This window comes from Mchenga conophoros, linkage group LG18 (genome assembly GCF_057382185.1).
Source record: "Mchenga conophoros isolate Kocher_MC1m ecotype Shallow Benthic linkage group LG18, M_conophoros_male_GT1.1, whole genome shotgun sequence".
NCBI classification, from domain to species: domain Eukaryota; kingdom Metazoa; phylum Chordata; class Actinopteri; order Cichliformes; family Cichlidae; genus Mchenga; species Mchenga conophoros.
In genome coordinates, this window is record NC_140543.1 from 35,526,648 (window position 1) to 35,553,693 (window position 27,046).

Here is a 27,046-nt window from a genome sequence, read left to right on the forward strand (position 1 = left end):
TGACGAACAATATTTGTAACAACACTGACTCACACTGTACAGATAACCAAGCCTATTTCATCATTTCAGCATGTTGCTGCAATACATAGTTATTTTGTCCTGTTGCATGAGGTGATTCACTAGAAAATGCGTAAGTGACAGGAAGCAACAACCAGATGTTCTGTCAGAAAAGGGAACTAATCTGGTCGTTTGCTAAGACTCCCAAAGTGGTAATAAATGTTTCCATAAAAGGACAGATGGCAGTGAGGAAAAGTTTAAATCATCCATACAGTTTATTTAAAAGATACAGATGCATTGCAAACATATACATTATGTTACAATACAAGAACAGTCAATATAAAAACCATCAAATCATAAAGCAGAATACAGAAATATGCAGTAGGTGCAGAAGTAGCCAAAACGTCATCATTCAGTAGCTTTAAACTGTTGAAATGAAACCCCAGTTCCAAAAAGCCTGTGTCAAATCAAATAGTTCATTTTGAATTTGATGTCTCAGTTTAAATGTGCAATGTTTTCTGTATTGTGAATAACATATGGGTTTATAACATAACTACATATCAGCCTGGTAATAATACATGTTTCCAGAAGCATCCTGGGTTGATCTTTTCATTCAGCTTTTTGGCTACATCCACATAACACCTACAAACGATTAATACCAACATCACTTTATCCAGCAAACATAGAGCTGTTAGCTCGCACTTTCTCAAATATATGATCCCACTCTGCTCTGCTGCCTGAAAATCACAAACCAGAGACTGACCAGACAATCAGTTGTTTCATTTCGGCAACACATAATCATAATTCTACAGCATGACTATAGTAGATATAACTGTAACGTAACACATGAAGTATGCATACCAAAAGTAATTTCATAGCTGTTCTTGAGTATGAGTCTAATACATGTTAACACAAATAGAACATTATTGGATGATTTCAGTTAGGCACTCTTGATTTAAACACGTGACAAACATGAAGCAGGTTTAAAACTTAATCTGACAGAGCGGCGCAGCAGGAGACGAGTGAAGTCAACTAAAGATTGCTTATTATCAGGGTGGAGTGAAGAGTATTAGATTAAAACGTTAGATTGTCCAGTTAAAAAACTTTTCCTTAAACAAAGATTCAGAATATCAAACTTTCACATGCATTATTATAATTATATAATTCAAGGCAACGTGTTTTTAAGTAGCCTAATAATTGTATCAGTGTCTGTAGGTATCAAATAAAAGTACACTTCAATAGTATTTCTACATTGTTTATGTTTAATAAGAGAAGGATTCGTTGCATATTAGGCTACCTATATGATTTCTTTCTAGTATTTACATATGAACACAAAAATGACAACAAAGCAAAGATGGAACCAGCCTTCAAAGCGGTCGCCACAGCACACTGGAAGTTTGACTGCTAATCACGTTTTGGTACCTGTTGCAGTTCAAGTTCTGTCTGCTGAGCTTGGGTTGGCAAAGACTCAGCTTTAAAATCTCTCTGGGTTCTCAGCTAGCGTTGCATTAGCATGCTGTCTGAGCCGATGATTGAGCCAAAGTTGTGTTAGCAGTATAAAGAGTTTTTTTCTGCCCTGGATGCAGTTTGCACTGTGCTACCACGCTGTTATACAAGAAAAATAAATGTTCACATCTCCCAAAGCGCCAGCATTTTCCTCCACTTGCACATGAACTGAAATCAGTTGTTCAAGTAGTAGGAAGAAAAAAAACCATATAAACATGAAACAGATTTTGTTTTTGTATCTGCTTGGTGCACAGATGCCTCTCTGACATCTGTCTGTGAAATGTGCTGTAAAAACCAACTTGTACTTAGACAACTGAAGAACCTTTGTAAGTAACAACATAATTGTAACTAATGTAATTACTGAATTTGCTACAGTAAAATGTTACATTACTGCATCACTGAAAAATGTAATGTAATTACTTTGTAACGCAACACAACGAACACGGGGCCAGACTGGTTTGGTGCTGCAGGGATATAACAAAATGATTGTGGCCATCATCTCTGACCTTTGCCAGTTACATTGGTGACAGATGGCCTAAAGAATGCATCAGTGAGAGACGTTACAACAGTAGACCAACACACATGTGGGTGTTTAGTACTCGTATAAAGAGTGTGGTGTCCGCTGTGACGTTGTCCTGGTGCTCTGGCTATTGAAGCTAATGTGTCTCTTCAAACAAGGAATCTTCTTACCCACCAGCCTCTTGAAGTGGCTCTGAAACTTCTTTCCTAGAAAGGTGTAAAACACAGGACTAATGCAACAATACAAATAGGCAACGTTTCGGGTCACATAAAGTGCATAGTCCAAGCTTTCTGCGCTAGAACACGATTCTTCAATGGAACTGGAGATCTGTATTGCTCGAAGAAGTATGACGATATTATATGGAGTCCAGCAGGCGAAGAATGTGAAGATGATGACAAATATGAGCTTTATGGCACGGCACTTTTCTTTCATGCGGGTGGACATGATGCGTATGGTGATGCTGATGTAGCAGTACATCACCATGAACAGGGGGAGAAGAAAGAAGAGCAGAAATTGCTGGTAGTAACTGAAAAGACGCCAGCGCTTCATGGTGTCCTCTGTGAATCCGGACTCCTCGCACATCAGTCCAGTAACAGCATGCTTCCAGACATTTCGAAGAACCAGCTCTTTCACACTCGCTGCAATACTGATGCACCAAACGATCACAGATGCAATGATAGCATATAGCTTTTTCCTGCTCTTGGCAGCTGCCACTGCATGCACCACTGCTAGGTATCTGTCAAATGTCATAAGTGTAAGGAAGAGGATGGAACTGTAGAAACCAATAAAGTAGGCACTGCTGACCATCTTACATAGGGCATTTCCAAACATCCACTCAGATAGATGGTACGTGGCCCAGAAGGGGAGGCTGGCGGCAAAGAGGATATTGGACAGGACCAAATTCAGGAGGAAGATGTTTGTCACTGTGCTGAGCTTCTCATACTTGTAGATGATGAAGAGGACAAGCCCGTTGCCAAGGTAACTCAAGAGGAAATTGACATAGTAGAAAACTGGGATGAATTTTGCACCAAATTCATTGACACCTTTCTTGTCACAGAGCCGGACAGTTTCACTGACCACGTAGCTTTGGTCAGTCGTCTCTGTGTCGTTAAACAGAGTCATGAAGATACTAAATTGGTCATCTCCATCGTCCATGGCTGCGGTTTACCCTGTGGCACAAGAAACATTAAAGACTCGTTTTAGTCAGGAAAAAAATGCTCATAAAACACAAGAAGGAACATCTGATGAGTTTAGGCACCTTGTCCCTTAGTGTGAGACTGCCAGACAGGGTTCTGCTAAAACATCTCAAAGGATCTCAGGGACAGCATGATATGCCATTATTCCCATAGCTATATAACTAGCTATGACACTATATTTGTGCACTAATGTAAATCAGCGCACAAGTAATCATTCCAATGTAAAATTCACAACAATAATTGGTTTCTCAGGAGCAATGGGCTCCAAAGAAGTTTATTCCAACTTCTCACAGGTTGATGAGATTAGCAAATTACTGCATTCTGCTTTTATTCCTATTTCACAGAGCATCCCAACTTCATGCTATATATTATCAGACACAGTTTGATGGGTACAAAAATGGCCAGGACTATTGAAGATCAATATAAGGCACTCCTTTCAAAGATATAAGGACAGAGTAGCATTATGAAATAACTAACCCAATCTGTCACGGTTCTGGGTCCGTTGGACCCAGCAATTGAGTTTATGTTTTGGTTTACTTTTGCATCATGGATTATTCTTTGTTTCTCTGGTACTTTGTGTTTCAGTTATCTTGGTGTTTTGGATTGTTTTCTCATTCTCTTGTTGTAGTGATGTTTATTATTAGTGTTTCATGTTTTATTGTGAAAGTCTGTGTCTTAGGTTAGTGTGTGCAGCTTTGTTCCCCCTGTCTCGTTAGCCCTGATCTCCCCCAGCTGTGTCTCCCTTCTGTTGCCCATTCCCTCATTACTACCCTGTGTATTTAAGCCCTGTGTTTTCCCATGCTCGGTGTCGCTTTGTACCCTCAGATTATGCCTGTGTGTTTCTTTGGTTTCTGTAGTCACGTCACTTCACGTTTGGTTTTCATGCCAGCAATAAAGCTGAGGTTCTGATTTACAATTCTGTGTTCGAATCCTGCACTTGGATCCTCCTCTCCGCCTACCCGCACACAGAGCCCTGACACAATCATTGCATACTCCATCCTGTTGGGTTCATTTGTTTCAAAACGGAGAAGAGAAACTGCTGACTTAAACAAGCCCTGATCCTCTCCACTGGTGTGTAATAGAAATGACTCATTTTCAGCAAAACAGGCTCATTTACATTTGAACTTTAGAGTAGGCTGTTGTATTTGCAATGTAACAATCTGGAATAATGTTACATTAACCAGGCTCATCCCAACACAACGTGATTATTAAAAGTGCTCTTTTGCAAAAACAATAAAATATTTATAAATACCTCACATGTTTAACTTGCCACTGCAGTCCCATCAGATTGCAAACTGAAACTACATTTCTTCCTCTGAATTTTTCTGAATTGGCCATTTGTAACTACTTTTGATTTTCCCTCCACATTTAAAAACTGTTTATTTGCCTTGTTTGGAATCATCAGCACAACCTCACCTGTCTGAATCTACAGTTCAGACACAAATCAGACAAAAAACATAAAATCCGAGTAGAAAAAGTGATATTTTTACTGTAACAACCACAAACATGTTTATTGAATCATATTTCATAACTTTAAATGCAAATATAAATGGTCAATTTTAAAATCCTACGCACAAGTTTTGCAAACAAAGTTATTTGCAGCCATTTACCTTTTTTTAATGACCATTTCAAACTATTTACAGAACAATCAGCTGTTCTTCAATAAGATGCCACAAATTATTTGTGCCACTACAAAACAATAATTTCTGTCCACTATAAAGGAAACATCACAGCCTGATACCTGCAGGTCTGACAGCAGCAGGTGTGTCACTGCTGTTTCTACCTGGAGACAGCAGCCGCCTCAACACAAAACTATCCACAACACCACACATTAACTACACAAGACAACACATTAACTACACAAGACAACACATTAACTACACAAGACAACACATTAACTACACGCTCCAAACACGCTAAACGTCACAAATCTCTCACATCTCAAAACTCGCTCTCTCTCTCTCTCTCTTTTTCTGCTCTCTCTCTCTCTCTCTCTCTCTCTCGCCGTCACTCCTCTCCCTAAACAACCAAATGTCATGTCGCCATATCATATTTGATTGGTCGACACGGTGCATTTTTCCACCAACACGAAAGGGCTGGGCTTTTTGCTCATAAGCTGTCGCGGCTCGTAGGATGAGCTGTGTGGAATTGTTAAAGGACCCAAAACGCAGGCACTTCAGATGTGAGGAAGCTTTATAAAGAAGGTGGAAAATACACAAGGCGAGGATGGCGAAAAACAGAACTGGGTAAACCTAAACTGGGAAAACTAAAGAGCAAACCTGAAATGATAACCAAACGGGGAGAATGACACAGAGACACAGACAGACGCAGGGAAACCACTCAGGATGACGGAGGAGATTGACGCAGACCAGAGAACAAAACACCATATAAGGCAGATGAACCAGCAACAGGCAGGAGAACACAGGGCTTAAATACACACAGCAGTAATCAGGGGAGACAGGAGGGGAACACACCTGGGAGAAATCACAGCTGACGAGGCAGGGGAAACGTAAGCTGAACACACTCACATGAGACAAGGACCTTCAGAATAAAACAGGAAACTAACAGACACAGAGGACTCTGTGTCTGTTAGAGGACCAGGCTCATTGTTAGACACTGACCTTAACAGAGACTCACGAGCAGACACAGTGACACCATGGACAGACAGAGGGAACATAGGCAGGCATAAAACAAAACTCTAACATACAGCAAACCTTTAAGCAGTGGAGCGCTGGGCACTGCTTAAAGCTGTAGCGCCCAGATTACTTCCATAGACAGCTCCTTCAGCTGATGTAAGATGCGGTCTGTTTGATGAAAAATAGTAACGCGACTGCATTTTCTTGTTAGTAACGGTAACGCCGTTGTAACGATAGGAATAGTAATTAGTTAGATTACTCGTTACTGAAAACGTTACTTGTAACGCCGTTATTCCCATCAGTGATGGGAAGAAGTCTTCGGGAAGAAGAACAACCACATTCACATTCATTCACCAGTGTATGAATGTATCTACATTACATTCAGGTCACATTCACATCACATAACATTAACTGTTAATACCTTATGTTACTGTTGCATTTAAGTCCATGGGAATTATGTGTTTTCCAAAATTCCAATCTGGACTACACACAAAAATATGCAAGATAAGGTGGTGAAAAGATGGTGGAACATTGTAATCCATTCTAAGTGCGATTAACAAATCAAGTTTGTGCAGGTTTACTGACATGGACTTCAACAGTCAGTCGAGGAGCAAATTTTGTTGTTTTATTTAAAAACTGGTTAATAAAACGCAGCATGATAACTAGTAAAGGTCATCGCTATCCAGATCTTTACGTTTCTCAATAGCAGAAATCTGCAGGTCTTGCACAATTAAGTATTCCATGTAATGTTTCCTCTTCATTGAAATGAATAGATTTCAGTATTTTGTCACTTAACCGCAGCAGGCATCAACAGAAACCATGTAGCAGCTTTGATCGTCAGACTGCGATAACATACCAAAAGAAAAGCGACGTGGAGTAATATCACATCTCGTTTCACTGCTGGTGCAGCCCTCAGTTCAACCTGCTGAGTTCAACACTGCATTCAATTCTTATTGCAGGAGAGTTTACTTTAAAACATCGGTACGGTTTACTGTTATTATTAAGAATAGTTAAGGGTTGATTTAAAGTTAAAAGTGTATTAAAAGGGTTATATGCCATGAGTTACAGTCCTGTGCAAAAGTCTTGATCCAGCCCTAATTTTTTTAAATGTTGCTTTCAAAGAGTCATGGTTTGAAATTGTTTTTAAAAAGTGTTCATCAGCAGTGATGTCCAAGCTTTCTGAAGATCCTTCAGAGTTTAGTCGCTGGACATCGGATGTCTTTTCACTCACTTTCACAAAATTTTCTAGATACTCTTTAAACAGAAGTCTAATACTGCTATCTCACTTTCAGTCGAGGCTTTGTGCGTCGCTATTTTCAGAGGAAAGTTTACACTGAGTGATGAATCATTCACACATAAAAAGACACAAGATATGAACCGGCGCTCCGTCTACACATAACAGACCATAAAAAAACAATTTTAAATTGTATCTTTAAGCAGTTTGTTACTAGGAACCTGTTGCAAAAACACTTACTTGTGCCCATTACTTTACTTAAATAAAAACACTAAACAGAAACATTTTGCTGTGTATGAGAAAGTGTGTTTGACCAAACCTGCACATATAAATAATCTATTACAAGGTTAACTCATAAATCAGTTAATACCTGCACAAGCATGCTTACTGTAAACTTGAATGCTATGATTGTTAAAGGCTCATTATCAGTATCAGTGTATATTATTTTGATCAGATGTTTAGTTATGGAAACAGATGTTTCCATAACACAAGTTCCCATGGAAACATCTGTTTCCACTACGGTTGCCTATTTATTCATAAATAGTTATAAACAATAAGCAATAGAATAAGAAAATATCAACACAACAAGTGTGTGTGTTGAAATACACGTCATCATAAAATGTTAATGATACTTTAAACTATATTTAATAACTGGACCTATTACATAAGCAGTTCAGTTTGTAAGTTTCAATCAGGTTACCGTGACTGTTAATATCAAAACTAAAACTGGTTTTCAGTTCTAAGTAAAGCCCTCGGCTTCGTTTGACATGATGAAAAACCTTCATCTCCCCCCTGCATTTATTCTGCATCTCCAGCTTTGAATATTTAGAGTTAATAAAGAAGTTTTAGTTACATATAAATATTACACCTATTTTTGAAAAAAAATAAAGTCCTTGATTTTAATGTCTTAAAGGCAATCAAACTCACCCGTGGAGAGAGTGCAAAATGGACAACAAGGAACCCAAGAATGCTGAGCCACTGGAAGATTCACGGCAACTGAACGTGTCAGTGATCAGCGAGTGTTTAAAGGGGACGTCTCAGAGCAGACCTGCAGAGGGTAGAGTGTGAGGAGACAAAGGGTGGACTCCAGCAGTCTCCAAACCATCTGATTCACTTTTAAAGAGACAAAAAGAAGACTGATGCAAACAAGGATTTTTGTTCTTTAGACTTCAGTTGTAACTGTATTTATGTTGGCTTTAAACACTTCTGCCAATAACACACACAAAATCATTTATATGTGTGGAAATTTTTTTAATTATCTATACATCTGAAAGCATTAAAAAACTGCCCTAAAGCACAATAGCTAATAAGAACAATGTCAGGTTGCAAAGGTGTAAAACTTCTGTGTAATAATGATAGTTGATCATATCTGATACCACTTCCTTTCTTCTTCCTCTTTGCACACATATTTCAGTTTTGGTTCTCTTTCCAACAATAGGAAAGAGAAGTTAAAGGTAACGTCAGTCATAAGATTGCTGCCACTTTGGAAAGAATAATATCCAAACTAAACGAGAGATCTGAAACGAATGCAATTTGTTGTTTTCTTAGGACGTTGTGTGGGGATAAAAGAACCCACGTGATGGGGACAGTCGTGTGTCTATAAAGATGGATAAGCTGAGCAGCTGGAGAATTCACATCTACAATTATATAGTTATAATACCACAGAACTATAAACAGCAGTTTGACAGCCACATCAGACAAAACTGATGGGCCAAGAGGAAGCTTAAGAAAGCTGCTGGTGAAATGATTCAGATTTACACCCCCCCCTCGCTCACTCACTCACACACACACACACACACACACACACACACACACACACACACACACACACGCACTTAACAAGAACATATGTGCCTCTTTCCTGGAACTATAAGAAAAAGAAGAGGTGTGAAACAGCTGCTGATTTCCTTGAACAATCATTTCTTTTCATACCTGATATCTTGAACTTGAACTTGAACCTGATATCTGTCCCTGCAGGGACACCACCCATTAGACTGTGTGCAGAAAAACAGACGAATCAAAGTGTTGTTACGGTTGTAGATACAACTGATGTTGAAAAAGATATTGCTTATATTTATAAAATGATTCTGACGACACTGACTGCTGAGACACGTTTCTTTAATTTCAAATGTTTCAATATTATACGTGAAACAATTGAACTACTGGGTAATGTTTAGTACACAGTCCCAACGGTTGATTCTGCTCATCTGGACGTTTTCAGTGTTTAGTCATCATCCAGGTGACTTTTTCAGTCTGAGCTGACTGCAGGTTTCCAACCTTATAAACAGGACATTTGCACAGTGACTGAATGAACAATGGGCTGTGAGGTCAGTTCCTTTAATTAATTCAATTGATAAACATAATAATAATAATAATAATAATAATAAAAGCCCACTGATCAATGTCCATGAGTCCCATTCACAGAGAGTTGGGGAATGGCTGCAATCACAGCATTGTAAGATGGTGACAGATGGACCCTTAGGCCCCCTCCTCGATTCAGAGATGGTCTTTCCCTTTTCACGTAAATGGACTCCTTGACTCCGCCCACAAACCAGCGTTCCTCCCTGTCCAGGATGTTACATCCTCATCATTGAAAGAGTGTCCACTGGCCTGTAGGTGTGCATAGACTGCAGAGTCCTGGCCTGACGAGGTGGCTCTTCTGTGTTGTAGCCAGAGGTTCTTTGGTTTCCCCGATGTATAAATCCTGCCAGTCCTCCTGCACTTACCAGCGTACACTATGATACTCTGTGTCGGGGACCCGATCCTTGGGGTGGACCCGTTTTTTGACACAGCTTGTTTTGTGGTTTAAAAGCTACCTGGATAATTGAGCATGCATCATGAGTACAGAGTCTACCAAAGAAGAGCCCTTCACAGATGAACTCCTCAGCCCATCTCTGAGAGCACAGTCACCATTCAGAGAAAGCTCATTTCCTCCACTCGTATCTGTGATCTCATTCTTTTGGTCACTGCCCACAGCTCATGACCACAGGTTGCTTTTATGCTTGGCTTGCTTTTCACCGTGATGGACCGGCACAGTGGCTGCATCACCCATCCATCTATACATCTCCTGCTCCCCTCACTTGTGAAGAAGACCCCAAGATACTTAAACTCCTCCACCTGGGGCAGCCACTCCACCTGTTTCCGGCCTCAGACTTGGAAGTGCTGATTCTCATTCCTGCCGCCTCACACAAACTGTCCCAGTGCAAGCTGGACATAAAAGTAGAGTTTTCATGTTGTCATATACATCTGCTATAGAATGCTAATATATAATGAGATGTGTGTAATAAGCTGAAGGGGTTACATGAAGAGGATGTGGGATGTATGGAATCTTTGAAGCATCTACACTAAAGTCGAAACAACTCGTCGTTCAACTCCGAACAGAGATGAGGTACAACACACACTCAACAGCAAGAGGAAGCCAGGATGTCAGATCATCGTGTCATTTAATTTTAAATATAGAAACAGACCAACTTGTCATTAAACTGAACCCAAATGTGTTTTCCAGACCTGAAATTTTAATATGAAGTTATGAACTTTGTTCTTTTTAATATATTGTTTTCAAACTGTCTTGTCAGTAAGCTTTTGCAGCCAGAGCTCGATAAATGCTCTACAGGCTCCTCTTGTTCCCAGGTTCCTTTTGTCTCTTTATGTATTCATTTCTATTAGAGTTATTTCAGCTGTTATAGTTTAAGTGCAGTATGACAATGTCTAAGCTGACAGGCAGGAAAAAAGGAGGAACTGCTGCACCTGCACGAAGCAACACAGGAAGAACAGAAAAGCGTATTTGGTGATGTTCATGGACTCTAGACTGCATCCAAGTATTAAACAACAGTTTCTTTACTTAAAACGAATCGGTTCTTTTGTCTGTACTTGAATCACATGCTGGTTGAAGTAAAATCCACTGCGGTGCTGTGCAGAGACAAAATTACAAAAACTGCGTCACTGTCCTAAAATGTAATGATCTGAGTGCACAAGTCCAACCATCTCCATAAAACATTGTCTGAAAATCTTTGTGACAGTAGGAAAAGTGTTATGACCAAATGATAGTGCATCCACACGCACACATAGCTTCAAGTGTTGCTATTTTGGAAATTTGTTATTTTGGAAATGTTGACTGAGACCGAGAGCAAAAATAACAGGATAAAAAGCTGAAGAGAAACCACAGAAAGCCGAGCATGGCAAACATGCCTTCTTTATATCGGTGGTTGTGCGTTCGCTCTACATCTGCACAGGAAGCAGAAGGTTACGGTAAAAGTGAAACCACAGCTTTACGTCCTGTTTTATGAATATCAGACCGTTTCCCCTGAACACATACAGACACACACATCTGCAAGTCTGTGTGAAAGTCAGTTATGTTAGAAACTAATACATTTGTAACATTTATTGATTGGTGCATATTTGTACATTTCTCATGATTTGTGACAGAGGCAGCAGTGAGTGCACAAGTCCACTCAGCTCTGACAGTCTGCAGCAGTCTGCGGCACTGACAGAGCTTTTCTTCTTGATGGTTCCCTTAAAAGAAGACCATACAATGAATGTGGAGTAAATATAGCTCAAAACATCTTCAGCGCCTGCTTCTTCTTTGTTCATAAAGCTGGTCAGTGCCAGCGGCCCACGTCTACCCCGTCTGCGTGCCCTGCTGCGTGGCTTTGTGCTGTAGTTGATGGAGGATTCAGCAGGTCAATGGCATTTCCTTCCCTGAGCTTTAGAACTGCTTGCTTCAGATTCCACCTGCAAGGAGTAACGAACGCGTGTGAGGAATAGCGACCATCAAGCTTTCACATCAGTCCCTATGGTTAGCGTTCACATCCTGCTTCATTTGTTTTTGACGGCGGTTAAAACAATTATGGACAGTTTCACAGCAGTCATCATACAGTGTGCTGAAGAGTGTTCGGCTGCAAATACGATTCAAGGCCTAGAAACCCGTAGATGTTGTTTCAGCTTTGTTGTTATTTGTGTGGATGTGTGTTTGTGTGGTTTTTAGTGTTAAAGTTGAAGCCACGCCTGAGACTACTAACACGGTAAAGGGTTGTTAGTCAGTTACAAAGTGAATATAAACTATTCACTGAATGTACCCAAAACACATTACATAAGATTTCTATCAGGACGCACAGCCCTGAAACACACACGGTCTTTACAATATAAAGTGTCCTAAAATGACTAAAAAATGACTACTGTCAATGTGTCAGCTCAACACAACACTCTACAATAAAGCATGTGAAGTGTTACATTATTCTGTGATATTTTCAAAAATAATGATTTTTGCTTTTCTCCATTAGTTATTCATTAATCGAAAATGTAAATACAACTCAAATATCAACGGCACTATATGCATGATATACCACACACACACACACACACACACACACACACACACACACACACACACGCGTCCTGGTTATGCACTAACACACACACACTAAAATGTAATATGCTGATGACGAATGGCAGCGTCTGCATGTCAGTCATGTTGATGTCAGCCTAACTCTGCTCACCTACTGAGCTAAACTGGCGCCCGTCAGTCACATCACTATGTCAAAATAAACTGAATACAAATTCAGCAGCAGCAGCAGTTCAGTTGTGGCACAACTGTCTCACCTGTTTGTGTTGGGATCCCTCAGTGAAGACGCACACAGATAGCCTCCGGATTTAATCCCTGTCACAGGAATCTTTATCTGCAAAGCAATTTACACTCAGTACTCAATACATTCAGAGTTCTTTGCAATAGGATTGAGTTTGTGATTTACATTTGCTCACTATGTGGATTTTACACCAATTTTCTATACATCTAAATACTTTTAAAAAGCTACTTGTAAGCAAATACTTTAATTATACGCAGAAGGAAAACCAGTTTAGCTGCACATGCAAAACTAGAAAAGAAAGAAGTCAGGGATGACAGCATCGGTTGTCTGTGTTATTGGCACACTTGCCCTCCTAAAGGACAGTACCTGTGCAGTGTGCTTATCTACACGGTTGTATCTGTCAGTCAGATGGATGTTGTGGACCTTTAAAGGTGGCGCCCCCAGGCTTTCCATGGCAACTGGACATGCCTCCAACTCCTGCAAAGCCAGCCTGTGGTAGTCTGACGCAGCAAAGTTCTCTAAGTAGACAGCAGACAGAATGATATATGTGAGTGAACAAAAACAGGAAAGCTAGAAAATAATACAAGATTTTAAAGTATGAATGGAAACAGTTACTCTTTTCACTCAAAACTTAAAGTTAAAATAAGCTTTCACAGAACACAAACCAAGAGTTTAGTTTTTAAAAAGGTTCATATGGAGTGAATTTGGCAGGGATGTGATAGGACGAGGAGACAGTTATTCCCTTTTATTCAGAACATAAGCGTCACACTTCTATACTTGTATAGACGTTAGCTGGTTAGAGAATTACGAGGATGTCTGTTCCAGTTTTAGTGAAAGCAATGCTAAACTGGTGGCCAGCGTTAATGACCTGGAAAGCCGACAGAACATGCAGGTCTGGTGGAATCCATCGAAGGTGAGTGCAGAGCCCATCGCTCACCTGTTGCTAAGCCAAACTTAGCTCAGAGACCATGGCCTGTAATCATTCGCCTTTATCGCTATCAGATAAAGGACCTTCTGATCCGCGAGGCTCGGCGGGGAGGGAAGTTGCAATAACATTACCAGCAGAGAGAAGGGATGGCTTTGCTCAGCCGCTGACGCGAGGGATTATGTGGACAACCTATCCACTGTATTTGTATCATCCTGAGCATCCATGTTATGTTATTAACTACCGCAGTCACGTTATCCTTTGCTGCAGTATGCAGGAGGCTAGATGATACCTGGCTGCTATGGTTACGGGAAGACTGTTCAGCAATGGTTTTAAGTATTTGCTCATGTCAGCACTCTGCATACTTGTATACCGTAATTGTCGGGCTATAAGCCGCTACTTTTTGCACAAGCTTTGAACCCTGCGGCTTTTAGTCAGGTGCGGCTTTTCTATGGATTGTCCATGATTGTTGTCATATCGTAAGAGGATTTGTTTTGTTTGTTCTGCTGTTGTACGGCACTACGTTGCCTGGCGGAAGGATCGAGGTTCAAGAGTGGTATGTTAGTCACATGTCCGTCCGCCAGGCAACGTAGTGCCGTACGAAGTAGCGCGAAAAACAAACTTCAAAGTAGCGCTACGCGTTCAGCGGGAGGTGTGGATGATGAGCGGCGATAAACTTGCGAAAAGCAAGTTATGCCCAACTCCACCGGTGGATTCTGACAGCGTGGAAAAGTGCGAAAACATCCACGATCACTAACGGATTTCTAAGGGCTGGACTGCTGCATGATGGAGAGGAGGACACCGCCACGGCCCTTCAGAGGGTGTTCGACTCTGACAACGAGGATTTCTTTGGTTTTGAAAGTGACAACGAAGGAGAGAAGCTGAGAGTGGATGACGAAGCCACCCTGAGCCTGTTTGTATCCGACACTGGAGGAGAGGACTTTGGTGGTTTCAGTGGGCAGGAAGAAGAGAAAGATGGTGAATGACTGACTTTTCTTCTTGTTAAAGCTGTGTCGCTGCACCTGAGCCTAAAAGGTAGTCCGAATCTATTGTTCTGGTGTGCTGTAGGTTACTGTTATGTACTACATGTGCAAATATGTACCCATAACTTGTTTTTCAAAATATTAATAAAAGGGGTGTGTCTCCAAACAGCCATCTCTTTCCTGACAATTCCCTTTGTGCATATTCTCTTACATATGATAAGTCAACATTGAAACACCTGCGGCTTTTAGTCAGGTGCGGCTAATGTATGTACAAAACAGGATTTTCCCCTGATTTTAGCTTGTGCGGCTAATATTCAGGTGCGCTTTGTAGTCCGGGAAATACAGTACATACATGCACGTATTGGTGCCGCTTTTATTTTACTTTTTTCTTTCTCACTTTTCAACATTCTGTGTATCTGGTAAGATGTTCTGTTCTGATGTGGTTGAAGGCACAGCCATATCTGACCAGAAGCTTAAAGGTTTAATTACGAATCTATTCTACAGAATTTTTGTTTTCTCTTTTTGAATAAGGTAGGAAGTGTTTTGGTGAGCTCGCTGCTTTTCCTTTTGGCAGCCGTCATCAGCTGGGGAAAAAGTAGTGGGGGTGGTTATGGAGTAGTGAGTATGGAGGGGTGGGAATGATCTGATTCTAATAGTAACGTTTTAGGAGGCACAGTGGCCTCGGTTGTGTTGGTTTCATTTGTGTTTGCAGGACAACCTTACCCTATTGTACATGCATGGCTCTATCTGTGCACGAATCTCTGTCGAGGTTGGGTAGTGCTGTAGACTCGTTAGGTGGAATATTGAGGTGTAAACCACCCTGCTAAAAGGATGTTCTCACACATCAAACAGTGCAGGGCAGCGGTGGTTTGTTTTATATTGTTTTGTGTTGTTTAAACAGGAAACACACATTTGCAGGTCGGATAGCACCCATCTCACTGGGGGAGGGGCAGCAGAGGTGTTTCAGTCGTTACAGATCCAGATGTGTGCTTTGAAAAACATGAGGTCATTTCTGATACGTTAAACTCTCGTGCCAATCATGAATCTTCCCGATGCCCCAAAATACGGAAAACATTAGTGATTTAATTAAACTCTTCTTGCAGACAAGAATTTTCTAAAATTCATGAAAAAACAAATCTGCTTTCCCCCAAACGAATACAACAAATGAGATATTTAGCCTGACGATTTAGGATACACTGAAAGACTTTCTGAGGGGGCAATTCATTTCTTATTCAGCAAACATGAGGAAAAAGGGAGTGACTTGAATTAGCTAACCAAATCAAAGAAATACTTCAGCTATATCCAAGGATTAAAAAAAAACACAATTATATAATAGACGGTAATGCTGCAGACTATGTTTGACATCCTTTCAACACTCAGTTTAATGTCAGCTTCTAAAGTGTAAGAGTTTGTTCTATATGCACAGACAGAGCTGACAGGATGCTATCCAACAGCTGAAGGGCATCCAGGCAAAACTGCATATTCCCAAAAACAGAACGACCAATGGTACCATCACCTCAGATCATGTTAGAGTAACAACACATCCAGGCCTCTCAATTCTCAACTTTATACCTCTGAGCTTCCACAGGAGAAAACTCTGATGGAGAACTTTTTAATTCTTTGAATATCCCACGCTCTCTCCGAAATGTAACCTATAAAAAGGAACCTATAAAACAGGCGGAAGTTAAGATTTCATCAGTCTGGAAAGTCTCCGGGCCAAGATGGATTTCCTGATTTTTTTTTAAAGCATTCTCAGTATTGTTTTCACCTCAACTGTGTGTAGCATTGCCATATTTAAAGGAGTCAGCCAAAGTCCCTTCATCGTTCTATGAAGCATGTATGACTGTTGTTCTAAAGAAAGGTAAAGATCCACTCGAATGCTCATCTTACAGGTCAGTCTCCTTACTCACTGACCAAAGTTTTAGTGCATAGGCTGGAAATCGTTTTACCATCAATCGCATCTGAAGATCAAACCAGCTTTATTAAAAACCAGTATCTGTCATCCGTTTGATATATTATATTCTCCTCGCACGGAGACTCCAGACTGTATCTGCTCCCTGGATACAAAGAAGGCGTTTGATTGTGTGGAGTGCGAGTATCTATTCTCAAGCTTGGGAAAATTCAAGTTTGGACCCAAATTTAATTTTTGGATAAAATTGCCCTAAACCCTCAATCCTTTCAAACTCCCAGCAGTCACAGCTGTTTAACCTCCAAACCCAGCAAGGGTGTCCCCTCAAGCCCGTTACTCTTTGATGTGGATATAGAGCCACTGGCCATGCTACGAGGCTGAGCAGATGTCTCTGGGAAGTGGAGGAGAGGAGTCATGCATAAAGTATCCCTGTATGTAGAGGATCACCTGGTCTTCTTGTCATGTGAATCTATACATCCTATTTTCTACATTTTTACTCCGTATGTTTGCAGGATGCAAAGTGAACTGAATACACCGTAAACACTGCAACACTTCCACGCCTTTTTCATTTTATTTTTTTACACATGGAGGGGCAAACACCCTTGAGTGAAAAACTCTGGTCTCCACAAGTCTAAGCATAATTTCCAGTATTACTATTGGGCATCTAATATATGCTGGACCAGGTTTTGGTTTAATTTCCAATTCCTGTTAAAGACACATCTGTCTTGGCAATACTTGGATCTCCACTTTCCTTGGCCTCCATCAAGTCATTTGATAATCCAGTGGTGAGGCACACACTCAGATGAAAAAACACCAGTGAGACTGACTGTTCTCCTTTGAGTCCAGTCTCACCACATTATGTTTTTCAACCATCCTTAAGCGATTCTGTGTTTCAGGATTGGTGCAGTAGGTGCTTCGTATCTTTCATGAAACTCTCTGAAACATTCAATCTCCTGCACACAAATCTTCTCAGAGAGCTTCAGATCAGACACTTTGTTCAATCTCAGATGTCCTACTTCCAGAGGCTTGAAGACGGCTGATATGTTCCTATATTTGTATCCATCTCAGAAAGGGTTAATATCTGTTATTTATGACACGCTGGGTGTTCCCCTCTTTATTTTTAATTTAAATTTTTTTTTACTATGCAAATGTCTGTCAATGTTCTGCTACTGGAAACTGGATTTTCCAGAGGAACCTACCCGAGGGATTAATAAAGTTTTATCTAAGTTTTATCTTCTCTACTAAAAGATGTGAACAAAGCATTACAGACAATCCCTACTGCAACCATCTCCAAAACGAATCAGCTGATCTAGACCACAGCAGCAGCGACCGCTGAGGTGCTTGGCTACAAAACGAACAACCACAAGGAGCAGTGCCCCCGTATGTTAGCAGGGAGGGACGTTCTGGGGAAGCACTGAAAGTTGGCTAAGTGTGATCTCTAAGAATCTGCCAAGCAAAGACTCACAGCCTTGGTCACCACTTGATAAGGTTTATCAGACAGAAGGCAAGAGAATAAACTGTACTCTTAGTGGCAGGGGAACAATATGAGAAAAGCCCCACCAAGGCTAGAGATGGAGAAGGGGAGAAGACACAACCTATAACAGCATTGTTCAGTGGCTAGTGGATGTGAGAGCAGACGGAGCAACAGGCTCCAGTAACCATCACAGTGCAGACATCCAGTAGGTCTCCAGTATGAAGAGTTGGACTGAAGCTGGGTAAATTAAGCTCTCTTCCCTTAAACAGCAGGTTAATTGTGCTGAGACCTTCTGTGATCCAACTTCTGTACCCACTTTCTCAAACAGATGGAAGCGGCAAATTTTTCCTGTCCTGTTTCTATTCATGTTTCTATTCATGTTTCTATTCATGTTTGTTCCAGGAATGGTCGATTAAATGCTGTCTGAGCATCCAAGCTCCATTGCAGGTGTTCTGTGTCTTGCTGCTATTGCACACGGCTACAATGGAGGACATCGAGGCAACGGTATAGCTGGCCCTATTCCAGGAAGTAGGCTCAGCTAAAACTCTGAATTTGTTAAGTCTGTGATAAGGGCTAAGTCAGTTACCAGGGCAACAGAGTCTGAAGTAAACATGCTGGCTGGCAGGTTTTCTTCATCAAGCAACTTCTCCCCACCTGCTGACACTCAGATTCATTCTCTCATTCATAGATTTGCTATCAAATCACGTAGCAGAGCAAGAGAAGTTTTTCCAATCAATGAAATCCCAGTTAATCGTTACTTTGCTATTTTTTGTACTTAACATGAACTCTTATTATAATTACATCACAGATCTATTAACTTTAATAAGCAGTCACACTGATGGAAAAACCTTTGGCCCAACTGGAACTGGGAAACGAGGTCTTGTCTGGGTTAATCTCACCGTCATTAAACTGTGGCTGAATTTCACTTTCTGGTCCTTTAAGGTCGCAGCTGAATAATCCAATTTTAAATCAAATGTTCTACTTACTGTGATCAAAGTCCAAGCAGGCTGAATGATGAGTGTGTAAATTATAATAAAATGATATATCGTGGTCACCACTGACATGGAATAAAAATGGAGGCTCTGCTCTTTATTTAATCGTTACCATGGTGAACGGCGGTATTGAGGTTCTACTGACGATTGCTTTCCTTCTCTACTCACGCGTGCACTTAACTCCGGGTGAAAATACTCAGAGTTAATTAACTCTGATCAGCTGCAGCACTGGAACAGGAAACAGGATGTTTCGTCACTCATCAAGACACTGCCATAACAGTTTGTGCCTCAGTGAGTGGCTCTTTGGTTTACACGGTGAGTAAGTTTTATTTATATCACCTTTCAAAATGCAAATCACAAGGAGCTTCAAATCAAATAAAAACCATCTAAGAGGGAAATAAAATAAAATGCTGCCCAAATGACAGTTTAACAAAGCTAGTCCCATAAAAGTAGACCTATCAGACTGACCATGGCTCTCCAAGGTAATGAGGTAGTGCAGATACGAGTGGGCAGAGGTGACTACCTTCAGAGGGCTGCAGATACAACAGGGAAGATGCAAGTGCAAGGAAAAGGGCGAGGGGCAACACTGCACAGTAATAACAGGCCAGACAAGTGGGACTCAAAGCCAAGGTTTCAAACCACAGCGCAAGACAGAAGGCAGGAAGTGGAGGCAGGCGAACCAACGGTGCAAAGTAGTCCCTCTGAAGGCAGCAGCACGTTGTGCACCAACAAACGCTAAAGTGAGCAGAAAATAGAGAAAGGAAAGAACCAGAGTGGACACAGGCAATCAAGTCACCGAGAGAAAGGGAAGTGACTGCAACTGCAAGATCTGGAGAACGACCTCAGCATCATTCTGAAGCATTCAGTGCATGGCCAGGTCGAAGCTAAGCTTAACTTCATGGACGACATGTGCGGAGAAGAAGGGTCGTCCAGGGCTGGAAGGAAAGAGGGAGACAGATCAAGCAAATGATGGTGAGGCTGGCAAGAAAAGCGATGAAGGGGCAGAGATCCAGCTCTGAAATTGCTACGATTCTCTTTGTTGATGTGGGAGGAGGGTTTGAGGTTGGCAATGAGAGGAAGCAATCCAAGTACTCGACCTGGCAGCTGAGTCTCGGGAGGCTGACTGAAATGCTGTAATATGCTCACTGGAAGTCAGGTATCAGGGCTTTGTTGGCTCCTCAACTTCACTCCTCCTCTGCAGTCTACGCTGCACGGGAGCAGCGCTGATGCCAGCCACCAGAAAACTGGCAGCAGAAGCATAAAGCCAGCATGTGGTTGTGATTACAGAGATCGCACAAGGTCTGGGGGCTAAACAACAGGGGATAAACATCCTTGGCTGGTGGTCCTCAGCTGATGCCACCCATAGATGTTTACTGTGGCTCCCCCAGGCAAAGGCCTTCAAGGGGCACCTGAGCTAAAGGGCATCATTAAAGGTTATCCTGCATCCTGCGTAGTGATGTGAGCTTTTAGCTGCTTTTTGAATGACAATGTGCTCAGATTGTGGAGTTTCTAGAAGAGGACACCACAACTGCAAAGTCGTGTTGTCAGCTGTCGAGGTAGAAGAGGGTCAGATATTAGAGCAAGAAGGGTTAGGCTTTATCATTCACTCACTGCACACATAACGTGCAAAATGTTTACAATTAGTAAAAGTACATTATCATGCACCTCTCTTTTATCATTTCTTTTAACCTCCTAGGACCTGCGTCCACATATGTGGACGTCACATTTTGGGTTATTTAGACCAAAATACTCAATTTTGCTCTATAAGGGCCTGATATCCACTTACGAGGACATTATCCTGCTACTGTTCTTTCAAAATTTTAAACAAATATCCTCATATGTGGCTCTTATTTTTCTTAAAAACAAAAAGATAAAAAAATAATCTGGTAATAGTTTGTTTTTACATTCATCAGGTCCCAATCAGCCCAAATATCAAAGAGATTAAAAATGCTGCTGTGGAAGAGTTCAGGTCTTAGGAGGTTAAACCCAACTTAAATTATGTTAAACCACCAAAACAGGTGATGACATTCAAACAGTAATTAGATCACCATGTTTTTGAACATGTGCAACAAACCACAGAGTGGTGCTAAATCCTGAAGCCAGCCCAGGTCAGCTGGAGCTGAAAACCTGAAGAATTCACTCTCAGGAGTGCAGCTGAAGTTAACGTCAAGTTGAATTTTTCTACACTCTCAAATGACACATTTCTGAGCGCGACAGTACATGATCGAAGCTGCTGAAATGAAAAGTTTCACTAACTGTAAGCTTTTGTACTCACTCTGTAGCAGGTAGTACATTGTGCCGATCCCTGCACCCGTCAGCACGGTGGTGAAGATGGTGAGCTGCTGCAGGTGACTGTTGGAAATCCTCATGCTTGCTTTCTTTCCTGAAAATAATGACGAGGATCTGGTCAGTATACAGAGAGCGTCTGTGTTTTAATAAGGAAGTATTCATGGTTTGCCATGAATTCTGTGGTAACTACAGGACACAACCTAAAAGCTTCTGAGAGGCTTCAGTCTTACACATTTCCAATTTTCTGAAAGAGAAAAAACACGTTTTGTCATTTTTAATAGCAAAACATATGGTGACCCCCTGACCCCCTCTCCTACACACATACAGTTGAACAAGTACTATTAATATCACCGCCTACATCCATGAGACAGCTCAGCTAATGATGGTAAAGGTTGCCAACACAGGCAAAGACACATACATGCACATTCTGTGAATGCATCCAAGTCTGGTTTCCCTTATTTTCAGTCATATGTATCCTGTGTTTATGGTGGCTGCTAAGATTGAACATGTCCAAACCTAGCACAGGTAATCCATATGAGCACAGCGATGTGTGCTTAGCCCCTCCTATATTCCCTGTTCATACACAACTGTGTGGCTAAACATGAGTCCAACACCATCATTAAGTTTGCGGATGACACAACCATCAAAGGCCTCATCACAGACAACGATGACTCTACTTCCTGAGGAGGCTGAGGACGTTTGGCATGAACGCCAACATCCCCTCAAACCTCTACAGGTGTGCGATCGAGAGCTTGCTGACGAGCTGCATCACAGTCTGGTACAAAGCTGCTGTGCCAGCAGCCGGAAATCACTCCGGAGGGTGAAAGCAGCAGAGCACATCACTGGCATGAGGCTTCCTGCCATTCGGGACATTTATCTCCAGCGATGCCTCCGTAAAGCACACAGCATCACCAAGGACCACAGCCACCCAGCACATCAGCTCTTCTCTTTGTTACCATCTGGCAGACGTTACAGGTTCTGTCTGCTCGGACTACAAGACTCAAAAACAGATTTTACCACCAAGTCGACACCTCAACCACAACACTTCACAGGATGCACACAGCTGTCCTGCAGTTTCTCAGGTACACAATACACTCTGCACTGGTCACCCCATTCTTATTTTTTTGTTAGTATTTAAATAAAAATAAAAACCCTTCCTCTTACTGACCCTTAACCCTTACTGTCCTGCTGAGTGACTGTCTTCTGCTCGTCAAATACATTTTGACCCTGTGCTAACGTGCACATGACAAATATAACTGAAGCTAATGAGCCAAAATGTTAGGCTCAGCCTGGCAGTTTTATATCAGCGCAAGTGGCTCCTCAGACTGAGGAAGAAATCAATGGCTGCACCTCTATAATAGGGAAGTTTAACTGCAGCTGAGAGTCTCTGTTTAGCTGACATGCAGAGGCCTTAGAGCAGGGGTGTCAAACTCAAACACACAGTGGGCCAAAATTCAAAACTGGAACAAAGTCGCGGGCTAACGTTAATATTTATTGAAATATATTTTTTCCTCCAGATATGAGAATGAATCTTTTCTTATGGACTCAAACACGTTGTGCTGAAAAACTGAATATGGAACAAGCAAAGCTTAATACTAAACAATATATATATTAGCTGTATGATACCAGAAGGCCAGCTCTGATAATAACTTGGTATGGCTTCGCAGGCCAAATGTAATTAGGCTGCGGGCCAGAGTTTGACACCTATGCCTTAGAAGGTTCAACTCATCACGAGTTTTTCACAAGACAAACTATCTACATAAGAAACAAGTAAACAAGTATAGTTAAGTACACGGGGTTTTGAAAAGTAACACTTTTCTTTCTTAAATATCATTTTGCTTCTTGAGGAAGGGAAACCAGGAGAGGGCTGAGGTGTGCCGAATGAAAGAAAACTGGACTGACTGAGTGGTTCGTTTAAAAGTGACATTTTTGGTTCTGATTGTTGTCAGTATGTCAGCAGAGCAGGGAGATCTGCTGACATACTGATGATTTTTGTTAGAGAGACTTCTGGATGTTATTCAGGATGTCGCCATAGACAAAATTGAACATGCTCCTCTAAGATCCATGAAATGACATGTGGTGTGCCTCAAGGGTCGGTTCTAGGCCCTGTACTTTTTAATTTGTATATGTTGCCTCTCGGCAGTGTCATCAGGAGGCATGGAGTGAACGTCCACAGTTACGCTGATGACACGCAGCTGTACATCTCCGTGTCTCCTGATGACACCAGACCAATGGATGCCCTTTTTAACTGTATCTTGGATATAAGATCTTGGATGGCAGAAAACTTTTTACAGCTTAACCAGGACAAAACTGAAGTTTTAATTGTCGGTCCTGAGGCTCAGAGAGAGAAACTCTTGTCTAAATTAGAGGCATTTTCACTATGTCCTTCACTACAAGTGAAAAACCTGGGTGTTATTTTTGACTCTGAGCTTGGTTTTATCCCACATGTTAAACATGTAACTAAAATTAGATTTTATCATCTAAAAAATATAGCCAGAGTCCGCCCTATTCTCTCTCGGGCCAACACGGAGATGCTGATGCATGCTTTTATTACCAGTCGCATTGATTACTGCCCTGCTCTCTGGTCTTCCTAAGAAGAATATTTCACCTTTACAACTCTTGCAAAACTCGGCAGCTCGTGTGCTGACGAAGACCAGAGGGCGGGCCCACATTACACCGGTTTTAGAATCGCTGCACTGGCTCCCCGTGTGTTTCAGGATCGATTTTAAAGTTCTTTTATTGGTTTTTAAATGTCTTAATGGTCTTGGGCCTTCTTATCTCTCAGATCTGCTTTTACCATACGAACCCTCGCGGACCCTGAGGTCCTCTGGTACTGGCCTTTTGATTGTCCCTAAAGTCAGGACACATACTCACGGAGAGGCAGCGTTTCAGTGGTATGGTCCTCGTCTGTGGAACAGCCTGCCGGAGGAGCTCAGGGCCGCAGAGAACGTACATGTTTTTAAGAACAGGCTCAAGACCCACCTTTTTAATTTAGCTTTTACTTAGCGTTTATTTATTTTTTATGCTTATTTATTCTATCCTGTTATTCTATTATTAATTTAGGATTTACCTAATATTTATTGATTTTATTCTTATTCATTTTTTAATCTTCTTACTCCATTTATATTTATATTTATATTGTATCCTGTTCTTATTTATTTTATCATTTTACCCTGTATATATCGTATTGCGTCATATCTCCAGTGTTTCCTCAGAGGGCGCTCTCTGCACCGGGGCTGTTATTGACCGTGGCTGCTGGGTCTCTGGGGTCCTCTCAGCCTGGTTGGGGGGCTCCTTTGCCTCCCTCCTGCTGTGTGCCCAGCCCGGAGGCTGCGGTCTGTGACCGGCTCCCGGTGCAGACGGCTCTCTGTTATAGTGTTTCCTCACTTGGCTCATGCGAGCCCAGCCCAATTTTTACTCTTTAAGTGTGCGCGTGTGTGTATGTGTGTGTGGGTGGGGGTATATATGTGTATTGAGAGTGTGGGGAGTGAGTTGGAGGGTGGGGTGGGCTGCTTTTAACTATGTAAAGCACTTTGTACTACATTTTTTCTGTATGAAAAGTGCTTTATAAATAAAGATTGATTGATTGATTGATTGATCTAAACAGTTTCAATCTTATCAACATTGATGTTATTCCCCAGAGGGTCTGCAGATGGAAATTAGCCCAAGGCTATAATCTGGCATATTTACATTTGTTAACATGTTCATTAATATGTATTGCCCCTCTTTCTAAAAATAAATAAATAAATTCTGAATGCAGAAGAGAGCTGTGGGATTTTAATATGACCGGTAACAGCTTCACTGTTGGTCTGGTGTTTTTGGAGAGACGCGCACGCCTTTGGCCTGCAAACATGTGTTGGACGTTACATGTTTGAGCAGACTGTATTAGTACATGTTGAGAGAGCTCATTGGTTTTACCTATTACAGGATGTGTCCTGTATTAAACCTTGTTAATGACACCGTCTTCACAGGCCACCGGTTGGGACTGAACCAGCTGATGCTAATTTGGAAGATTGCTTTGTAATTCCTGACAGGTTTGAGACGGTGTGGTGACTTTTCGCGCCTCCCTTTCTTCGCATGTTCAATACTTTTTCCCTGCGTCGTTTCTCGTTATTGCACAGAATCATCTGCGGTTTGATTTCGTTACATGTGTGGACTGAATGGGTTGCACCAGCATCTGGTCTATCACTGCCTACAGATAGCGTTAGCATTGCACTAACTCAGTGCATGAGTGAAACACGCAGCGCTGCAACAGGTCCTCCAATAATCCGTCAGAATGCAAAGAAAGTGGAAAGGAAAAGATCTAACAGCAGCACCGTCGTGGCTGCGCAGACTGTTGACCGTTGTTGAGAGCAGATAAGCACCGGTGTGAAGTGCACAAGGCAGGCAGACGTGTTCTGTGCATACTGGGTCCCAGCAAGAGTAATGCTGAAACACATGCAGCCGCAAACACCGCGCATTCGCTGCGTGTCAAGGTTGCTCACAATGATATTTAAACAGCTAAGGTGCATCCTTGGAGACAACTATAACACCACACGTCGACACAAACACTCACCTCGCGTTACGGTGGACCACTGTATTCTCTCCACATCCGGTAACGTCACAAAACCCGTAGCCAATCGGTTGTGGGTGCGCTTTATCAAACAGCCGGATGGGCCGGTTGTCGCTTGTTCACGCAGGGGGTGTTTATCGAAATATGATATTAGACCCTGTCGGGCGTGGTTCAGAAAGAAGCTGAAGCTGGAAGTCTTCCTCTACTGCAGTACTACACGGGACCTGTTTATGGTGGTCCATCAGCAGCACGTCTCACCACCATCATACATGCCCTGCATCACCCTCACATGTCACTCCCGACTTCTTCATAGTGATGTGATCGATACTGAAACATCGATTCCTCCCATACCAGTCATTTATGTTCTAGAAGCGATTCTCATATTAAAATATCGATATTTTAGTAATTTAGGGTAAATTACTATATCATTCTGATTCTCTACATTGGAAGGAACTACTTCCTCTCACGTCTTTCATAGTCATGTGTGAAACACGGCTGTATAAATGTGTGGCAGCCCCTGGTGTGCGCACTCACAACAATAGCTGAGCGTAAACGGAGTCATATGTGGACGTATTTTACCTTCACAAACAGCAAAGACGTGGTTTGCGATACATGTGGCAAGACAGTGAGGTGTTGTGGCAACACCACTAACCTCATCAAGCACCTCAGAGTAAATCATATCACAGAATATGACGAGCGTATGTTGAGGTGAACTGAAGAGGAGGACAGGTGCTGCTAGGGCGAGACAGACGTCTCTCAGGGAGTCCTTTAGTGCTGCAGGCAGGCAAGGTGTTCAAATAGCACAACTTCAGGTTCTTATTTCTATATGTTAATTGTTTATTATTAAGTGATAAGAACAAGTAATCTGATGTCCTATAAGCATTATGAAGCTATAATTTGAGACACAATAAATAAAATAAGTTTTTGTACAAAGTATCGGTATCGGATCAGTATCGTCGATACCACCCTGATTTTTACTTGTATCGGATCGGACAGGAAATCGGTGGCACATCACTGCTTCTTCATGTAGTGCCGCAGCTCCGCTCTCTGTGCTCTATCATCTGATTTCTTATGGGGTTAAAAAGAAGCCAGTTTAAAATGAAACAAAAAAAAATACTGACATTGAAAAAGAATATTGTAAGTGAAATAAATAAACAGAAAAATTTTGTATTGAAAGTGAAAAAAAATACTCATTGAAACTCTAAATATAGACATTAAAACAAATAATTCCCAACCAAGTCACCCTTTTCT

The 27,046-nt window shown here is 41.6% G+C and overlaps 2 protein-coding genes across 2 annotated transcripts; both read right to left on the reverse strand.

Moving 5' to 3' along the window:
* Nucleotides 1–248: 248 nt before the first annotated feature.
* On the reverse strand, nucleotides 249–8,279 carry ccr12a (chemokine (C-C motif) receptor 12a). Its single transcript, XM_085255057.1, has 2 exons — nucleotides 8,017–8,279; nucleotides 249–3,192 (listed from the first exon to the last, which is right to left on the reverse strand). Exon 2 carries the CDS (start codon nucleotides 3,176–3,178, stop codon nucleotides 2,096–2,098), a length of 1,083 nt encoding a protein of 360 aa, XP_085111183.1. The 5' UTR covers nucleotides 3,179–3,192; nucleotides 8,017–8,279; the 3' UTR covers nucleotides 249–2,095.
* Nucleotides 8,280–11,455: 3,176 nt separating this feature from the next.
* On the reverse strand, nucleotides 11,456–25,907 carry coa1 (cytochrome C oxidase assembly factor 1). The gene is made up of 5 exons (XM_085255174.1): nucleotides 25,799–25,907; nucleotides 21,230–21,337; nucleotides 13,038–13,189; nucleotides 12,688–12,764; nucleotides 11,456–11,820 (listed from the first exon to the last, which is right to left on the reverse strand). The coding sequence occupies exons 2-5, from the start codon at nucleotides 21,321–21,323 to the stop codon at nucleotides 11,688–11,690; spliced, it is 456 nt and encodes a 151-aa protein (XP_085111300.1). The 5' UTR covers nucleotides 21,324–21,337; nucleotides 25,799–25,907; the 3' UTR covers nucleotides 11,456–11,687.
* Nucleotides 25,908–27,046: the final 1,139 nt, after the last annotated feature.

Excerpts from the sequence above, each read along its gene's own strand:
- coa1 (XM_085255174.1), bottom strand. The coding sequence starts at position 21,323 with ATGAGGATTTCCAACAGTCACCTGCAGCAGCTCACCATCTTCACCACC. Across the intron at positions 13,190-21,229 it reads AATGTACTACCTGCTACAGA|AGAACTTTGCTGCGTCAGAC; the intron begins GTGAGTACAAAA and ends CTGTCTACTTAG. Across the intron at positions 12,765-13,037 it reads TAGATAAGCACACTGCACAG|ATAAAGATTCCTGTGACAGG; the intron begins GTACTGTCCTTT and ends ATTGCTTTGCAG.
- ccr12a (XM_085255057.1), bottom strand. The coding sequence starts at position 3,178 with ATGGACGATGGAGATGACCAATTTAGTATCTTCATGACTCTGTTTAAC.